This window comes from Mobula hypostoma, chromosome 4, assembly GCF_963921235.1.
Source record: "Mobula hypostoma chromosome 4, sMobHyp1.1, whole genome shotgun sequence".
Taxonomy (NCBI): Eukaryota; Metazoa; Chordata; class Chondrichthyes; order Myliobatiformes; family Myliobatidae; genus Mobula; species Mobula hypostoma.
The window spans coordinates 158624423-158637617 of NC_086100.1; the positions used below are offsets into that span (position 1 = coordinate 158624423).

The 13195-nt window shown below is 39.6% G+C and overlaps 1 protein-coding gene across 2 annotated transcripts in view; it reads left to right on the forward strand.

Moving 5' to 3' along the window:
• tbck (TBC1 domain containing kinase) overlaps positions 1–13195 on the forward strand; it is a 248987-nt gene that overhangs the window by 142485 nt on the left and 93307 nt on the right. For both annotated transcript variants that reach the window (XM_063046811.1, XM_063046812.1), the window contains 2 exons: positions 9293–9329; positions 9934–10095. In XM_063046811.1, coding sequence (XP_062902881.1) covers positions 9293–9329; positions 9934–10095 — 199 coding nt within the window. The remainder of the gene's footprint in view (positions 1–9292; positions 9330–9933; positions 10096–13195) is intronic.

A 13195-nucleotide genomic window follows, 5' to 3' on the forward strand; every position in this document is an offset into this window, starting at 1 on the left:
TTTCTATGTGTACCAGCCTACCAATTATCTTTTTTTTACCTTCTTGAAAGTGTCTTAAACCAATTTAAGAGAAATGAATACCCAATTGTGTGCGGTTTTGGTTGCCCCATTGCAGAAAGGATGTGGAGGCTTGGGAAAGTTCATTAGGGTGCTACCCGGATTAGGGAATAATAGTCTACAAGAAGAAGGTGGACAAACTTGTATTGATTTTCTGGAGCATTGGATGCTGAGGGCACACTTGATAGAGATTTATATAATTTTTACAGGCATAGATTGGGTAGAGATTTAGAATTTTTACCCAGGATAAATACTAGTGAGCATGCATTTAAGGATGGGGGGTGGGGGGCAGAAGCTTAAAGGAGATGTACAGGGTAGGATTTTCTACACAGGGAGAAGTGGGTGCCTGGAATGCACTGCCAGAGCTGGTGGGGGAAACAGATACAATAGTGGCATATAAGAACCATTTAGACAGTCCTATGAACACGCAGGAAATGGAAGGATATGGACAATGTCCTGTACATGTAGGTGGGATTGGTTTAATTTGGCATTGTGATTAGCAGAGACATCTTGGTGTTTGACAAGGTCCCATTGGTAGGCTCATCCGGAAGATCAAGGTCCATGGGATCCAAAGAGACGTAGCCACTTGAATTCAAAGTCGTCTTGTCCATAAAAGACAGAGGGTAGTAGTCGATAGGACTTCATCTGGTTCGAGGTCCGTGATTAGTGCTGTTCTGCAGGGACCTGTACTGGGACTCCTGCAGTTTGTGATATATATAAATGACTTGGATGAAAATGTGGATGGGTCATTTGCAGATATTACAATAATTGGTGGCACTGTGGATAGTACAGAAGATTGCCAAAGGATACAACAGGATTTAGATCTGTGGAGAAATGGCAAGTGGCGTTTAATCCAGCCAGTTGTGAAGTGCTACATGTTGGGAGATCAAATGTAAAAGGACAACACAGTTAATAGCAAAACAGTTAACAGTGTTGATGTGCAAAGAGGATCCTGGGATCCAAATCCATAGTTCGCTGAAAGCGGCTACACAGGTTGATAGGGTGGTAGAAAGGTGTGGCAAGCCTGTCTTTATTTGTTGTGTGGAGTTCAAGAGTCAGGAAGTTAAGTTGTAGCTTAATACAACTGGTTAGGCTGCATCTGGAGTATTGCACTTGTTTTTCATTGCTCCATGATAAAAAGGATGTCGAGCCTACAAAGTGGTGCAGAAGGGTTTACTGCCTGATTCGTGGGCGTATGTTATAAGAAGAGGTTGGACAAATTAGGGTTGTTTTCTCTTGAGCAGCAGATGCTGAGAGATGACCTGACAGAAGTTTATAAAATTTAGAGAGGCATAATTGAGTAACAACAGGTATTTTTTTCCCAAGGTTGAAATGGCTAATAATAGAGGTCAACCATTTAAGGTAAGAAGGGGGAAATTCCAGGAGATGTGTAGGGCAGGACTTTTGCACATAAAGTGTACATGGAATGCGCTGCCAAAGGTGGTAGTGTAGGGAAAGTTGATAGAGATATTTAAAAGGTTCTTCGATAACCAGATGAATGTGCAGAGAATGGAGTGATATGGATATTGTGTAGACAGAAGGGAGTCATTTAATTAAGTGTTTAATTAATTCAACAGAACATCATTGATTGAATGTACCGTTCTACATGAACATTAGCCCATTTACAAGTACAATGAGTTTTGATGCTTGCTTATACCCCTATGATAAAGTCTGATTTTGATTGACTTTGGTCTATTAACGGTAACATATTCTCAGCTTTTCAGTAGTTAAATTGCAAATCTTTAAGTTTGCCACTGGAAAATACCACAAGAAGCCAATTTTTTTTTGTATTTTAAATGGGAAGTGTGCTCCTGCACATCAGATTGTCAGGCTTTTGCCAGTCATCACACCTACACTCCCCCTCCCTCCCAATCATGTCCTCTCCACTCAGTCTGTCATTAACAGTATGTGAGCTCTATGATCCTTGTGATTTAGGAAACAATGATCTCTTTGGGGCTCTACCTGTTCATTTGCTACTATCTAGTCTTGTGCAGATATCCTGGCTGTACACATGGACTGAATAACCTGCCATGTGTTTCAATGAAATGGCCAATTTACACAGATATCAGCTTTTCTTATCTGTTCACCAGCAACTGAGTGCAATCCAATAGCAAACTGTTATATTTTTAAAAAGACATTGAATATGTAACTGAACAAGAATAAACCAATTCTCTGCTCTCTCTCCACCCTCCTCTCTCTCTCTCTCCCTCCTCTCTCTCCCTCTCCCCCTCTCCCCCTCTCCCCCTCTCCCCCTCTCTCCTCTCCCTGCCCCGCCTCTCTCTCCCTCCTCTCTCACCTCTCTCCTAATAAAGAGTTTCCCACCCAACACTTCCTTCAGTGTTGGTGTCTTATGTTGATCTTGCTCTCGAACTCTTTTCTTTCATCAATGCTACATCATCTTTAAGAAGTAAATGGGGGGTAAGAATGATTCCTTAAATCGCTAAAGTTTATCCCAAATAGTTAACTTGCCTCCTGTTTATGGAAGATTTTTCTATTATTTATTCCACTTTCTTCCCTGGTTTGAGATTTTTAAAAGTTATTGTTACCTGAGAAAGCAGATAGGTCTTCCAGTGTAGCACTGGTGATATTATGGTCCCATACTCTGAAACGTTTTAATAGCTGATGCTGAGAACATTTGAGCAGGAGCAGGCATTTATCACTCAAAAAGATTGTACATAATCTGTAGCCTAACTTCTTTCAACAAATATCAATCAGCCTCAGACTGGCATTAGCAATTGACCGAGCATCAATCATTATTTGTGAAAGAGAGTTCCAAATCTCTTCTGCTCTGACTGTTTCTTAGCCTAAATCCTAAACACCTATCTCTAATTTTTGCAATGTATCAATTCCCCAAGTCTTGTGTCACAGTTTCTGGAATATTTTTCGCATATTTTCTTGAACTACTCATTACACTTGTAGTTTCCTCTGTAAAAATCCTTCTGTTCCAGCCTGTGAAACTGGTATCTGTCACTTCAATTACTTTTTCAGCACCTTTCTCATATCCTTATCAGAGGTTATAGGTTTATGTCTCAAGTCTGCAGTTTACCCTGGCACTTTGCTCAAAGCCTAAAAGGTCGTGCATTGTCAAACACTCTACCCTCTGCATGAAGTGCGTAACAAAACCCCCATCTTCTTGTTAAAGTAAGTCTCAAATATTTCATAGGAATATTTGCCAAAATAGTCAGTGGTCTACCATGTTGGGATCCAGTGGATCTGAGCTGTTGAGAGCAAATACTGTTGTGGCAGTTTAAAAGAAGTCATCTTTCTTCCAAGTTGCTCTTCCATGTCCATGTAGCTTGCGAGGATAGAATGTCCTTTCCATGTGGAGTCACTGGGATATCTTTGCTTTCCCAGGATGGCAGGAATGTCATATGTTGAAAGATTGGAGTGACTGGGCTTGTATACACAGGAATTTAGAAGGATGAGAGGGGATCTGATTGAAACATGTAAGATTATTAAGGGATTGGACATGCTCGAGGCAGGAAATATGTTCCCGATGTTTGGGGAGTCCAGAACCAGAGGCCACAGTTTAAGAATAAGGGGTAGGCCATTTAGAATGGAGTTGAGGAAAAACTTTTTCACCCAGAGGGTTGTGGATCTGTGGAAGGCAGTGGAGGCCAATTCTCTGGATTCTTTCAAGAAAGAGTTAGATAGAGCTCTTAAAGATAGAGGAGTCAAGAGATATGGGGAGAAGGCAGGAACAAGGTACTGATTGTGGATGATCAGCCATGATCACAGTTAATGGTGGTGCTGGCTGGAAGGGCCGAATGGCCTACTCCTGCACCTATAGTCTATTGTCTATTGCCCGCACAACTATCTTAGTTTTGTTGGGTTACAACTTATTTTCGTTGATCAGGATACCTTGTAGAACAGCTATTTACATAAGTGTTCAGACCAATCCAATCTTTTCTTTGCTTGGATTATGAATAATATCTGAGTCCAAAAATAGGGGAAACAAAACATTATCATAGATAAGAATATATATCTATATTTACGCCTGAAGTTGGAGAGTCTTTTCCCGGGGCAGAATAGCCAAATATGAGAGGGTGTGAGATGGGAAAAACTTAAAGCAGATGTGCAATGCAAGTTTTTTTTTACACAGAATGGAACATGCTGCAAACCGGGGGGGGGGGGTGGTAGAAGTAGATACAATAGCAACATTTATGAGCTATTTAGATGGACACATGAATAGACAGGGAATGGAGGGATATGGACCATGTGCAGACAGATGGGATTTAAGTTTCATTTGGCATCACAGTCAACACAAGTGTTGAGACCTGTTCCTGTGCTGTCCTGTTCTAGATTCTATAGGTCTCATTTTAGTATATGATGTTGTGTCATAAAATTTCAAGAGGAGTTTTGAAATGGGTGAATTTCAGTCCTGTGAATATCTGCACAAGTTACTGTTGTGCACAGAATTGTGCCCCTTCACATCCAACAAAATTAACAAGGTTTCTCTGACATAATTGCAATCCCATTCGGATATGGATAAAAGATTACAAATATTGCTATTTAAGGATAAATGAGAAATTAAATCAAGGGAAGTCGATCCTTTCCAGTTTACGTGGCTTGCTGAGAGCAAATTATAAACATTAATTATATTTTCTTAAAAACAGTAATGCTTCATTTAATCATATTGACTCAAGAAAATGCCTTAAAGCATTCCACTTAGGATTTCGTACATCTGCAGCTTCTCTTGTGATTCCACTCACCAAATTACCTTTTTTAAGTGCAGTGACCTTTTATGTAGGCACATGTGTCTGTCATTCTCTGCCTGCAGACACCCACACACAGACATAGGTGGATTATTTCAGGTAGCATACAAAGAGATTAATAATTATCAGTTCAGCAAGAAACGATTGAGAACAGATTGATAGGAGTCTTCGACACCAATGAGTTTGACCCACAATTAGTCTGTTCTTGGTGGTATTGATTGAGTGAGAAATGGTAATTAGAACTCCCTGATTCTCTGTATTGTGCCATGGGATATTTTAACTTTATCTGAATTGGTAGGTAAAGTCCTGTCTAAACAATACACTCTGATTTTTTTGTTCCAATATGTGTTCTGTCTGGATATTTTTATATCATTTATGTTTTTCTTGTGATTATGGCTTAAACAATGTTATGCATCTGTCATGCTGCTGCAGGTATTTGTTCACTGCATCTGTGCAGATGACAATAAACTTGTCTTCGACTTTGACATTTTGTCTACAGGATGGTATAGCCAATGACTTATCACTTACTCAGTCCCTGATCAAAGCAATAGATTGGATTTTGTGGTTCCATGCATTTGAACCCAGGACGTTCTAACTCCAGTGTTAGACAGCTACTAATGAGCCTCATAACAATACCCACAACTGCTGACCATCTCAGGTCTGGGTTAAAGATCTGCGCTCACCATGACCATAGACAGTACAACAAAATATCCATAAGACCATAAGACAAAGGAGCAGAAGTCGGCCATTCGGCCCATCGAGCCTGCTCTGCCATTTTATCATGAGCTGATCCATTCTCCCATTTAGTCCCACTCCCCTGCCTTCTCACCATAACCTTTGATGCCCTGGCTACTCAGATACCTATCCTTCTCTGCCTTAAATACACCCAATGACTTGACCTCCACTGCCACCCGTGGCAACAAATTCCACAGATTCACCATCCTCTGGCTAAAAAAATTTCTTCGCATCTCTGTTCTGAATGGGCGCCCTTCAATCCTTAAGTCATGCTGTCTCGTACTAGACTCCCCCACCATGGAAAACAACTTTGCCACATCCACTCTGTCCATGCCTTTCAACATTTGAAATGTTTCTATGAGGTCCCCCCTCATTCTTCTAAACTCCAAGGAGTACCGTCCAAGAGCGGTCAAACGTTCCTCATATGTTAACCCTCTCATTCCCGGAATCATTCTAGTGAATCTTCTCTGTACCCTCTCCAACGTCAGCGCGTCCTTTCTTAAATAAGGAGACCAAAACTGCACACAGTTCTCCAAGTGAGGTCTTACCAGTGCCTTATAGAGCCTCAGCATCACATCCCTGCTCCTATACTCTATTCCTCTAAAAATGAATGCCAACATTGCATTCGCCTTCTTCACCACCAACTCAACCTGGAGGTTAACCTTAAGGGTATCGTGCACGAGGACTCCCAATTCCCGTTGCATCTCAGAACTTTGAATTCTCTCCCCATTTAAATAATAGTCTGCCCGTTTATTTCTTCTACCAAAGTGCATGACCATACACTTTCCAACATTGTATTTCATTTGCCACTTCTTTGCCCGTCCTCCCAATCTATCCAAGTCTCTCTGCAGACTCTCCGTTTCCTCAGCACTACCGGCCCCTCCACCTATCTTTGTATCATCAGCAAACTTAGCCACAAAGCCATCTATTCCATAATCCAAATCATTGATGGTACGAAGTAAAAAGAAGCGGCCCCAATACAGACCCCTGTGGAACACCACTGGTAACCGGCAGCCAACCAGAATAGGATCCCTTTATTCCCACTCTCTGTTTCCTGCCAATCAGCCAACGCTCTATCCACGTATGTAACTTTCCCCTAATTCCATGGGCTCTTATCTTGTTAAGTAGCCTCATGTGTGGCACCTTGTCAAAGGCCTTCTGAAAATCCAAATATACAACATCCACTGCATTTCCCTTGTCTAGCCTACTGGTAATTTCCTCAAAAAATTGCAATGGGTTTGTCAGGCAGGATTTTCCTTTAAGGAAACCATGCTGAGTTCCGTATTTTGTCATATGCCTCCAGGTACTCTGTAACCTCATCCTTGACAATCAACTCCAACAACTTCCCTAACCACCGATGTGAAGCTAACAGGTCTATAATTTCCTTTTTGCTTCCGTGCCCCCTTCTTAAATAGCGGAGTGACATTTGCAATCTTCCAGTCCTCCGGAACCATGCCAGAATCTATTGACTTTTGAAAGATCATTGTTAATGCCTCCGCAATTCCATAGCTACTTCCTTCAGAACACGCAGGTGCATTCCATCTGGTCCAGGAGATTTATCTACCCTTGGACTATCCAGCTTCCTGAGTACTTTCTCTGTCGTAATTGTGACTGCACACACTTCTCTTCCCTGACACCCTTGAGTGTCTGGTATATTGCTGATGTCTTCCTCAGTGAAGACTGATGCAAAATACTCGTTCAGTTCCTCTGCCATCTCCTTATCTCCCATTACAATTTCTCCAACATCATTTTCTATCGGTCCTATATCTACTCTCACCTGTCTTTTACTCTTTATATACTTAAAAAATCTTTTAGTATCCTCTTTGATATTATTTGCTAGCTTCCTTTCATAGTTCATCTTTTCCCTCTTAATGACCTTCTTAGTTTCCTTTTGTAAGCTTTTAGAAACTTACCAATCCCCTGTCTTCCCACTAATTTTTGGTTCCTTGTATGCCTTCTCCTTTGCTTTAACTTTGGCTTTGACTTCTCTTGTCAGCCACGGTTGCATCCTTTTTCCATTCGAAAATTTCTTCTTTTTTGTAGTATATCTGTCTTGCACCTTCCTCACTTCTCGCATAAACTCCAGCCACTGCTGCTCTGCTGTCCTTCCCGCTAGTGTCCCTTTCCAGTCAACTTTGGCCAGTTCCTCTCTCATGCCACTGTAATTTCCTTTACTCCACTGAAATATCGACACATCAGATTTCGGCTTCTCTTTCTCAAATTTCACAGTGAACTCTATCATGTTATGATCACTGTCCCCTGAGTGTTCCTTCACCTCAATCTCTCTAATCACCTCCGGTTCATTACACAATACCCAATCCAGTACAGCCAGTCCCCTAGTGGGCTCAACAACAAGCTATTCTAGAAAGCCATCTCGTAGACATTCTACGAATTTCCTCTCTTGAGATCCAGTGCCGACCTGATTTCCCAATCCACTCGCATGTTAAAATCCCCCACAATTATCATAACACTGCCCTTCTGAAAAGCCTCTTCTATTTCCTGTTGTAATTTGTAGTGTACATCACTGCAGCTGTTAGGAGGCCTGTATATAACTGCCATCAGGGTCCTTTTACCCCTGCGATTTCTTAGCTCAACCTATAAAGATTCTGCACCTTCCGATCCTATGTCACCTCTTTCTAATGATTTAATATCATTTCTTACAAATAAAGCCATGCCACCCCCTCTACCTACCTGCGTATCCTTCCGATACACCGTCAGGTAACTAAATGACAGATAATTCACCTGGCCACTTCAGGAAGTGAACCTGAGGAAAATAGTGGAACGCTTGAAGAAGGAGAGGCCATGAAAGGACAATGTAGTACGATCATGTAGCCATTTTACCAGTTGTCTCCACATGGAACCGACTGATAGTAACCTGATCCAGTGGTGAGGGAAGAAGACGATCTCCCTACTTTGGCAGCTGCTGCAATGTGTAGTTGGTCCCACATGCATCAACCTTCATCTTTCCTTTGGATAAATCTGAGAAGGGGAACCCCAATTATCAGAGCAAAGTAATAGCTCCCTATTAACTGCAAAGGAAAGGACTTTCATTCTGGAGTTAGGTGTGGATACACTGTGAGAGAAAACTGACAGCTTTTAAATTTCCTTTAAGCAATATTTGCCATCAAGTTCGAGTTTTTTTCACGTGCACAAGTACAGTGAAGTGCAGGTACAATGAAATATCTTGCTTGTTGCAGCATTGCAGTCACATCAGTACTGACAGCTCACAGGGCATAAATGAAACAGCAGTGAAGTAAAAAACACTGCAACACAAGACATTAGTACAATAAAAAGCAATCAGAAACAAGTCCATGGTAGTAGAGAAGGTGGTCTGCAGTGTTCCATCACTGAAGTAGAAATAGGATTGTGCAGGTAAGTTCCAAGAGCCTGATGCTTGTAGGCAAGTAGCTGTTCCTGAACCTGGAACACAAATCCAATTATTTAATCTATTGGTTTCCAACTTTGGTTGAAACCAGCCGATCTGGCAATGGACACAAAGATGACACCGAATTTGTGAGATTTTAATATAATCAAGGTCATTTAAGTAGGAACTGCAAATAAAAAGGATTAACCCTGGCAGCAGAACCAGTACATTCACAGGACAACACCAACTCTTTGAAACAGGTAATATCAAGTACACAGGTAGGGTGATGGGTGGGTGAAGAAGACACATATTTTACTGAGTGTGAATAACTGTCGGCAACTTTCAAATTAATCATTCAGCCTTCAGTGTGGTTAATATGGATTTACCTAATAGTGCCTTGCTTTGTTTTGCTTTTTTCCAGCTTTATGCAATTCCCTGGTTTCTCACAATGTTTACACGTGAGTAATACTTTGACTGACTTCAGTAAAACATTAATAAAAGCAGTTAAGTGTTCATTGAATAAAGTACAAAGTATTTTATTTGTTGATGTCAAAACCAAGCTACAGTTTGGACAGAGTTAATAAGAATGAGATTCACAACTTAGGCTGTTGTTTGCATTAGTTTTGATTGAAATGGTTGCATCAAAAGTATTGTAATATTTCACATTTTTTGACTAGAAATCGGGCTTAATCTCCATTGCCCCAGAACCTGTGTGTAGATGCTGTTTTCTAGGGTTGCATTGATGATGTCCAATTCAGTTGGTGAAGGTGAATCAATGATCTCAATTGGGACTCATAATTTTCAGTTGAGGAAACCAAAGCAAAATCCAACAGTCAGTTAGCAAATGTTCTTATCTACCAAGTTCTCTGTATCAAAGTCTAGCTAACAGAAAAATAACCTCAAAAATTTCAGAACAAGTGTTAATTTTCTGTTACTCAGATCTACTTTGCTTATTGAAACTTACCATATGGGCACAACAATTAGTCTGGTGCTTTTCACTAAATGATTACATGATTTATTTCCCTATTGTTACAGTGTTCAACTTTGTGAATATTTTTACAGATGTGTTTCCTTTGCACAAGATCTTTCATCTTTGGGACACGTTACTCCTTGGCAACTCTTCATTCCCATTTTGTATAGGGGTGGCCATTCTGCAGCAGTTACGAGACAGGCTACTGGCCAATGGATTCAATGAATGCATTTTACTGTTTTCAGACCTGCCAGGTGAGGATCTGAACGAACTGCTGAAGATTCAGTAAATTTTATCATTGTATGGTTATCTTATAATACAATACCAGAGGGCAGATGCATGAATATATTGTCAGTTATTTGGTGCTGTTGTGTTTCGTCAAACATACTGTACGTTTTAAAAATGGCAGGTGCCCTAAAAGTATGTTGATTTGCATTGTCTGTGCACATACATTGCTGATTGCCTAATTGAATTTTCCATGCTGAACTTAAAATTAAGTGTTTCATTTCAGATGTACAGTATTATTACAATGGGTATTAAGAAAAAAAAAGTTTTTAACACAGTTTTTAACTTTACTGTTGTGCTTTATCTGTTTGTGTACAACATGTACAAACTATTTCTCCTAGTGGACATAAACTAGGGGGAGTCAATGGTCCTGAATGTTTTGGATTTGTGTATTAGGTCTGCAATTAACTGGAGTAGAATTTTAAATTAGTAATGTGGTTCTTGGAGTTCACTTCAACCTGGATAGCAAGCAATCTCCCATTTGCAGAAAAGCTGTCACAATTTGTCAAGCCTTGCTTCTGGTCTTGCTGCCTTGCAAAAATCCAAGCTTGAATGATTGTGTTCACAAATATTCAAAAATGTTTAAAAACTATAAGATAATAATAATTATTTCAAAATGCAAAAAAAACTTATTTTGAAAAAGCAAAAGTGAAAGAAGAATCTTCCAATAATGAGGTGTATTTAATTAAATTAACACAAAAAACGACAATTACCTGATAGTTACCATACCTTCCTCACAGCTATTCCAAAATATAGAAATGGTTTGATTGTTGGGTCTGAACCAAGCCTCAGTTTAATATGATATCTGATAATTGCAGTGAAAGACAGACCTCCCAAAGTATTGCAGTGAAATGTTTGCATAATCCATGTGCTCAGGCGCTGTGCTGGAATTCGAATCTAAAGCCAGCTGACTCAGAAGCAAGCCAATAATGTCCAAAATTTCTTTTTTTTTTTAATTTTATTTTTATTTGGATAAGGAGTTCACAATTATCACGTACTTTTTTCACACATATAACCTTTTCCATTTTTTTATATGCATAAAACTACAATTATTTATACATTCTTAAGTACACATTGAGATGATATAAAAGCAAAATAAACATTTAAATAGATAATTATGTACTGTGGTAAATCTAACCTATTAGGCTAAGTAATGAAATTAGTTGTTAAGAAAAATGGTAATAATAGTTTCCATACAACCCTTCTGGACCATTTCCACTGGTCCAAAATGTTGCATACAAGCCTATATACCAACCATTGTAGGTGTTTATATCCCAATTTGTTCGTGCTTGTTCCTGCCCGCAGACATAATTATCCAATCCCTATGTACTTATTTACTTAATTTTTTCATTTTTTTTTATCCCTTTCCCTTTACTTGTGTTAATTCTCTATTTTCCAAAAAAAAACAAACATTTAGACTAGGGGTGCTTACGTTAGCAATATTACTGTGTTGATGAGAACAGCAATATAAATCATTAGGAGAGTCATCTAAAGTCTGCTCGCATTGGGGTTATATATTCAATCCATTTATTCCAGATTTGATAAAATGTTTCTTTTTGAGTTGTCAGGGAGTAGGTCAACTTTTCCATTTTAAATATTTCCAAGATAATTTCGTACCAATCTTCTAATGTAGGTGGTATTGGATTTAGCCATTTTCTAGTGATTGATTTCTTACTTGCCGCTAAGAGGGCCTGCAGCAACTTTATATCTTCCTTCTGTTCAAGGAACAATACATGCCCCAAATAGAGCGTCTCAAAGTTCAGAGGTATCTGGGACCTAAGTACCTTAACTAATGTTCTATGAATACCTTCCCAAAATAGACTTAATTTAGGGCAATCCCAGAAAATATGAAAATGATTTGCCTCCTTGGAGCCGCACCTTCTCCAACACATCACATTTGTATCTTTATATTTTTCCTGATATGGGGTCTTGAAGTATCTTATAATGTTTTTCCAACAATGTTCTCTCCAAGTCAAAGAATTAGTCGAGGACCATTGAAAGCTGCAGATTTTCCCCCAAGCCTCCTCTGAAAGTACCAACCCCGCTTCTTTCTCCCACTTCTCTTTAATATACAGTGTATTTACATTTTTAGCATGGGAGAGTGCATTATATAGGCGAGAAACTGATTAATGTCCAAAATTTCATTATCTAATGCAAACTCATGTTTACTATTAAGAACCCATAGTCGTATCATTCTCAGAGCTGTCAAACTAAATGACCTGTAGGGCAGAAACGATGCTATCAGCACAAAACACCTTAATCCTTCCTCAAGGCAACCGTGGAGTGCAGCTGTGTAGACAGATTCTTGTTACTCTTAACGACACGTGAAGAGAAACCTGAAAGATTAGGGATCAGCCAGAGGAAGAAGAGTCATCGTTCAGAGTCAGTTTTATGAACTTTTGCAATTTTATTTAACAACTCCCAATTATTACACTAGCCTCCAGGCAACATCACGGTAGTCAGTTAAAGCACTTATGTGATTGCCTAACTCTTATCTTTCAGAACTGTTGATAGGGATCAGTGCTTCCTCTGATAAGTGCACCACCCAGGGTGAAGTGGAACTACACAGTTGAGGAAGATCCCACACTCAGCATTAAATCAGCTGACAGCTAAGGACACTGCAGTTGGTTTCAATGCCTGAGGACTTTTGGGATAAACATAAATCTGTGATCACCAGGCATTGATCTTTAGTGGAAAGTTCTTGACTCACACAGGGTGGCCACTTGGATGAAATCCCAGGGATCTCAGCCAGAAACGTCAACTGTTCATTTCCCTCCTTAGAGTTATCCAGCACTTTGTGTGCATTGCTGCATATTTCCAGCATCTGTAGTTTCTCTTATGTGGAATAACCAATGAAGTGAAATGTGGAATTGTCTTAACCTAACAAAATGACTTGTTCAGGAGATGGGGAAATCAGTGATAATGAACTTCCAAGTAATAAAGTAATCTTAGACTACTCAGTTCTGCTAATGAGGTAAAAAAAAATACCTAAGCATATTTAGAATGTTGTGGTCCTAAAGGTGAATTTGATTTGCAGTTCACTTTTTTCTTTCCGACTTGACAGATCAC